This window comes from Acyrthosiphon pisum, chromosome A2 (assembly GCF_005508785.2).
Source record: "Acyrthosiphon pisum isolate AL4f chromosome A2, pea_aphid_22Mar2018_4r6ur, whole genome shotgun sequence".
Classification (NCBI taxonomy): domain Eukaryota; kingdom Metazoa; phylum Arthropoda; class Insecta; order Hemiptera; family Aphididae; genus Acyrthosiphon; species Acyrthosiphon pisum.
The window spans coordinates 34809749-34816145 of NC_042495.1; the positions used below are offsets into that span (position 1 = coordinate 34809749).

A 6397-nucleotide genomic window follows, 5' to 3' on the forward strand; every position below is an offset into this window, starting at 1 on the left:
AGTGATTACGCGTGTATCCGGCACTCATTGCTGCGCTCCTCGGCGCGTCGCTCCGCTCCGCAAATCGAAAATATCCCTGACTTGCTATGCAACACCACATTAAGTAGGTTACAGGGTAAGTATTAGGTAGGGGTAGGGTAGCAAGTAAAAGGTCATATTACTTATCTAAAAGAAATCCCCACAGTAATGCTAATAATAACCACCATTCATTACGTCTCCATAGGTAATCGCGATAACCGATAAGTACCTAATATACATTTATAATCTATTATATACAGCATTATATATAAAATAAACTTAATTTTTTTTGTTATTACAGTACTATCTACAACTGTCTATATAGTACCTATATATTATAATATTTTTGTTCATTTTGAAAAAAAAATGTACACTAATTAGTGTCTCTACAGTACTCTAGGGAAAGTGTAAGGGGTGTGATCAGAAATCTGTTTTCAAACTAACGTTTTTGGTGTAGATCATAGCTTAAATATTTAAACCATGGTGTTGGTGTAGATCACGATTAAAGATCTTTAGATTATATCTTTAATTTGATACAAAAAAATCAGGCGTATCATAGATAATAAAGAATTTTTTATATCATAACATTTATTATAATATTTTATTTTTTTATAATTATCTACTATGAGTCGAACAAGGTGTATCAATCATTGACCTATTATAATAGGTCAATGGTATCAATACACCACAATTTAAGATATACCTATATCGTGTATCTTAAATCGTGCAATACACCTTGGAGCCGAATTACAGAATCAATTATTTGCTGATAAGAAATGATAACAATAACCTACATCCACAGACTCCAGACTCCCCTGGCGACCTATTGGCGATCAAAAGCTTATCAATTTACAGGCCAGCGGGGGGTGGTCTGAAACGGGCCAGATGGAAAAATAACATAATTTATTAATACCACAGATATAGATAATAAATTATTATCTATATCTGTGGTTATACTATTTTATACTATGTTTGTGATTATTAATCATTTAATTTTAATCACTAATTAATATTATATTTTAATCACGAACTATGATTATAATCATAGTTCGTGATTTTAATAAATATTATAAGACAATAACTTTACTACATTTATATAAAACAGTAATACATAGTACATAGTAATAATTTAAATCATGTTGAACATTTTAAGAAGTAAATTTTCTCCTTTCATGGTACAAATGCACTACTTTTCATCTGGGATAGTAGTAAACAAACAGCTCACAAAGACAATGAAACCTATAATACTTTGTAAGTTGGTTAATTTTGTTGTTTATGATTTAAGACTAAAATAAAAATGCACAAAAATGCAGACTGACCTGTATTATGTTCAATATGAAATAATTTTTATTCAATCAATTTTATCAGAAAATATGAGAACGTTATTCTTACCATATTAAAGCTTTTACTAAAGCTAACATTAAAATTATGTTTTAATTCTCATATTTTATAAAAAATACTTAATTTGATATTTATAATATTATAATAAATAATAATACTTTTATCAGATTCCTTGCATGTTTTTCTATATAACTTTTATCAAATAATTATTCTTTTTCCTTCATATTGTCTTTCTGCGGGCCATTTGGGTTCATTTCCACAATAACTAATGCCTTAATCTTTAATCTCCATTCTCTACTTCTAACAATAATTTCTCTTTCATGATCCTTTTAACTATTGACTGGTTCGTGGTCATTTTGTTTTAAGCTGTCATCTTATATTATAGCCAACCCAAAACCCTTCTGTTCTCTAAACGTCTACTACTACAACTCCTACTATGTTTTTGTACTTTTCAGTTTGTTCTAAGTCTAACCTTATATCCATCTTTAATAAAATATACCTCGTACCTATACTACAACAGTACAACTTAATCTATTTTTTAAATTAGGTTTGTAACTCTAGTAGCAAAAGGGTTGATTAAATATAATATTTATAATAACCTGGAAATATTTTTATGTTCAAGATAAGACCAAATCAAACTTATGTTCACTTATTCAAAATCGCAGTTTTGCTGGTACATCTCCACCATTAATTATAGATATTAATTATGAAAGATTGAAAAAGTTTATTAACCAAAATGAAGTGTTAATTATTGATGTACGTACTAAAGAAGAATTAGCTGCGACAGGAGTTTTACCAAATAGCTATAATATTCCACGTGTGTATCAGACATTATTATTTTTGTATTTAATATCATTGTGTATACCTACTTATATTTTTGTTTTTATTTTAGTCGATGAGTTAATTACTGCATTTGAATCAACACCTGATAAATTTTTAGAAATGTACAATATTCCTAAGCCAGATAAAGATCAAAAAATCGTTTTTTCTTGTGCCAAAGGAATAAGAAGTTTAAAAGCATGCCGTTATGTTGCAGACTTGGGTTATAAAAAGTATATATATTTTTGAATGACTTAAATTGTATAGACTTGATAATATGAAACTTATTTTACCTATTTGATTTTAAGTCTTTTCAATTACACCGAAGGATGGTTTGGATGGGAGGCACACAAATGAATAAAAAATATGCCTTTTATATGGGTTAGTGTACTACTCAGTGTATGTCTTAACAGCCAGTGGACTGTTCTTGTTTTAAAATTGTGTTTTTTTTCTATAGTTAAATAAAAATATTCAGCATTATTATAAACCTTATTTTTGTTTTGCAGCAGCCAGCAATGTATCATTTAAATACCACTACGGTTTAAGGTTTAAACCAATTCTGTTCACTTACCTTTTCATCAAAGAAATTCTGACGAAAATTATTGAAATTCATTGGAAATAAGTACAATGCTAATTGAAAAGTGATTTATGTTATTGTGACATTGAATAAGTGATTTAGTAGATATATGTATAACCTCATATTAATATTATCACGTAGACTAATAATATATAACCAAAAATGGTGTTTGAATATTTTCAGAATGGAGACAGTAAATATTGCTTTAGACTAACATCATACTTTCATACTTCCAGAAGAAAATTATTATAGCATTTATTTGTATGGCCGTATGGGTACTGTAAGGGTAAATTATAGCCTTGTAGCAACATAATTATGTAATTATTAATTTATATGTATCACAATATTAAAATAATAATTTGATTATTAATCTGTATGCAAGTATTTTTCAATAGGAATTACATAAACTTTAAATTGTTTGTGAGGGGGCAAAGAATTAAATATCACTTCACCTTTTTTATTTTTATATTCTTCATAATGCAAAGAATAGATACATTGAAATCCAAGTCTCTCTGCTGCACCAGCAGAAAAATGACTACTACAATCGACACAAACCATTGAGCATTTGTTTTCCAATTCCAACTGCCTGAAATTTAAATTTAAATATTTACTATTGTTTATTTAAATTTAAAACCGTACGTAAGTTTATAACAAAAAATAACAATATCACAGTAAAATAATTTAAAATTAACAATTTTTTTTATCAATAATAAATATGAAAGCCAAGTACCACTATTGGCACTCATCATCGCTATTTCTTAAAAATTTTCCTGGGCCCTCACACGAGTCTTAGCGGGGCCCAGTATTCTTGTTACCGGGAAATGAAATAAATAAATATACCTAATTAGATACTTATCTAATAATTATTACTATATTATGTAGCCATGTATAGGTTAGTGCTTTTATGGCACTTAAGCAGTAAGAAATAAGAATACCCGTGGCTATAATATAAGGGTATATCGTATATAAAAAGTACACCATAGTTTATTCAGATAACTAGATAAGCTAGAATTTGGAATAAAACTAAAATAATGTTATGCTCATAGTTATAATACGTCTAATATGTAATATAGGTAGATATAAAGTTAATGTTGGACGAGTAATGTTTTTAGTTGAATTGAGATCAAAATATGAGTACCTACTGGCTACTCGACAAATGCCGAGTATTAAAAAAATTTGAGTAGTCGACAAGTACAGAGTAAAGAAATTGAGTAGGTACTCGTTATTTGAAAAAGGTCGAGTTCTCCCGAATGGGGATTGCTCGAGTATTTTAAATTGTACTAGAAATAGATTTTCCAAAATTTTTTAAATTTTCTTTCATACAAACCTTCCTTGACAATTACTAACGTGAACAAAATTTTAATTTTAAACCATCAAGTATCACGGTCCTGGTATTCTTATCGGAAATATTTGTATTCTTTCAGTTATTTATAGTTTTAACATTCATTTTTCAATGAAATAATATTATTTAATATTTAGTTTTTTTAATTTAAAAAATACTATAGTCTTGAATTGTTGAATCGAGTACACGATTCAAGGCGAATACCTACTCAATTACAAGTGTAAAAAATATTGTTGTCGAGTACTCGAACTTGACTCGAACATTTTTTCAAAGCCAAGTACTCGATCAACACTAATATCAACCATTTTTATATCTAAAATAATTTTTAAAATACAATCGGCAGCGTCGCAAATTAGTTTAGTGCGGAATCGTGAAAATGAAAATGTATATACGAAATCGTGAATCGCTAGTTTTGTTTATACCTATCCTTGTCAGTAAATTATCATTGTGACATAGTGCATAATAATATGCAACTTTCAGTGGAATTTAAGAACGATGTAACATACTGGCTTTTATGGAAAAGAGCTTTGCACGCTCCTTGGCCTCTAAATGCTTCATTCACAGCGACAGCCTTGATATCCATTACTCAATTTACATCTGGGTACCGTTCAAATATATTTGATTCTTGTTCAATTTTTTGAAAAAGTGTCATGAACTCTTTGAACTTAACGCTGCCTTCTTGGTCCTCCGTGATGTCACTGCTACAATTACTCCGTTCTTCACTATCTCGATCCATTATTTCGTTGGAAATTACACCAATCAAATCTCCGACCCTAGACACGGCTTTGAAAGTTAAACCTAGATTTATAAACAAGACATTTTTCGTTTTTATATACCTACCTATTAGTTATTTCCTACGGTCCATAAATCATAAAATAATAATAAATATTTAGTGAACACCTAGGATGTCCTGGGTACGAATGAGGAAATAAATCAATCGGACGTAGAAATCTTCTTTTTAACGGAAAACTGAAATGGGGGCGGGGGGGATCGTATTCAATCAAAATTAAAAAGTTAAGAGGACGTTCATAACATTTCAGGACTTAGTCATAACTAAGAAACGAAATTTTCACCACATAAAAAGGAGAACTTTGACTGTGCAACATCGTTTTTATTTTTTTGATATCACTTATATGAAAAAAGTACTGTTTCAAAATCTATTATTATTTGTGTTTTTCAAACTTTAATAATTTTTTTTCGAAGTTCCGATTACGAAAAAATAAAAATGATATTGCATAGTCAAAGTACTCCATTTTATATGGTGAAAATTTCGTTTCTTAATTATGACTAGTTTTCTCGGTTCTTTCCTGCGCAAAACAGTTTTTGGTATGTTGTACGACGTATTTGTAAGACGGAGAGATCACGTCATGCGGGTCCTCTTAAGCAAATTTTAGATTCTGAGTGGAGCGATGAATGTATTGACTTTACTATGTGTGTTGTTTATTTTTTTGCCAGCCATATTTGAAGTTTGAAATTTCAAATTATAAACAATATTTCTTATCATAGTTAATATTAATTGAACTTTTTACTGTAAATTGTTAAGCAAATGATTAAAACACCTACCTATAGGTATACATTGAAATTTTAGCAAGTAATTAGATTATAAATTATTAAATTTTACTATACCGCAGTGTATAGCTACCTACCAAGGATTATAGAATAATTAGAATTCATTGAATGAAAAATTAAGGGTAGGTTAGCTTAGGATATATGCATATTATAAGCATGTCTGGTGAATACAAACGTCCAACGTGTATAAAAAATGTAGGCACTGCAATACAGTCGAAAAAACTAATTATTTATACCTATATTTGAAATTAATATATACCAACATACATTTCGCTATTTCAATATAATATTACCTATAATTTATTGATAATAGCTTACCATTATCCAAAGTTCTGAAAAGATAATTTTGAAGTTTTTCCTCTGATTCCTTGAATAATTGTGTACACATTATCAGTGGTTCTTGTTGAAAAAAATATTTTTTTATAAACTCCATAACAATTTGTCTATCATTGTCATCATTAGAAGACATTGGCACGATATTGTATAGCTGGGACGTAGTTTGTCTATGATGGACTTGTTCGTTTTTTCTATTAGTATAGGTACTGAAATGCTTGTACTAACTGTAACTATAGTAATATTAGTTTTGTTTTAATTTACGTAAAATATACATGTGTATAGTGTATACTGTATATATGTAGGTTACACCAGTGGTCGGGAGTAGCGCGCTAATTGTAGCGACGCTACAGTAGCATGCTACCTACTTTAGCTGTAGCGATGAACATAGCGTCGCT

The 6397-nt window shown here is 29.1% G+C and overlaps 1 protein-coding gene and 1 pseudogene across 5 annotated transcripts; one reads left to right on the forward strand and one right to left on the reverse strand.

Moving 5' to 3' along the window:
* The first annotated feature begins 1032 nt into the window (after window positions 1-1032).
* On the forward strand, window positions 1033-3132 carry LOC100302323 (rhodanese homology domain-containing protein). Of its 5 annotated transcripts, XR_510370.3 has the most exons (6): window positions 1033-1269; window positions 1982-2176; window positions 2252-2411; window positions 2487-2559; window positions 2685-2866; window positions 2939-3132. XR_510370.3 is itself a non-coding variant. In NM_001162440.1 (5 exon segments), coding segments are annotated over 4 exon segments (519 nt in total). In that variant the 5' UTR covers window positions 1033-1154; the 3' UTR covers window positions 2536-2559; window positions 2685-2934.
* A 469-nt stretch (window positions 3133-3601) lies between these two features.
* Window positions 3602-6324, reverse strand: LOC107882732 (annotated as a pseudogene).
* Between the last annotated feature and the right edge of the window lie 73 nt (window positions 6325-6397).

Coding starts and splice junctions, on each gene's coding strand:
- LOC100302323 (XM_029488958.1), top strand. CDS start 1,155: ATGTTGAACATTTTAAGAAGTAAATTTTCTCCTTTCATGGTACAAATG. Junction 2,177..2,251: donor AAATAGCTATAATATTCCAC/GTGTGTATCAGA, acceptor TTTTTATTTTAG/TCGATGAGTTAATTACTGCA. Junction 2,412..2,486: donor GCAGACTTGGGTTATAAAAA/GTATATATATTT, acceptor TTTGATTTTAAG/TCTTTTCAATTACACCGAAG.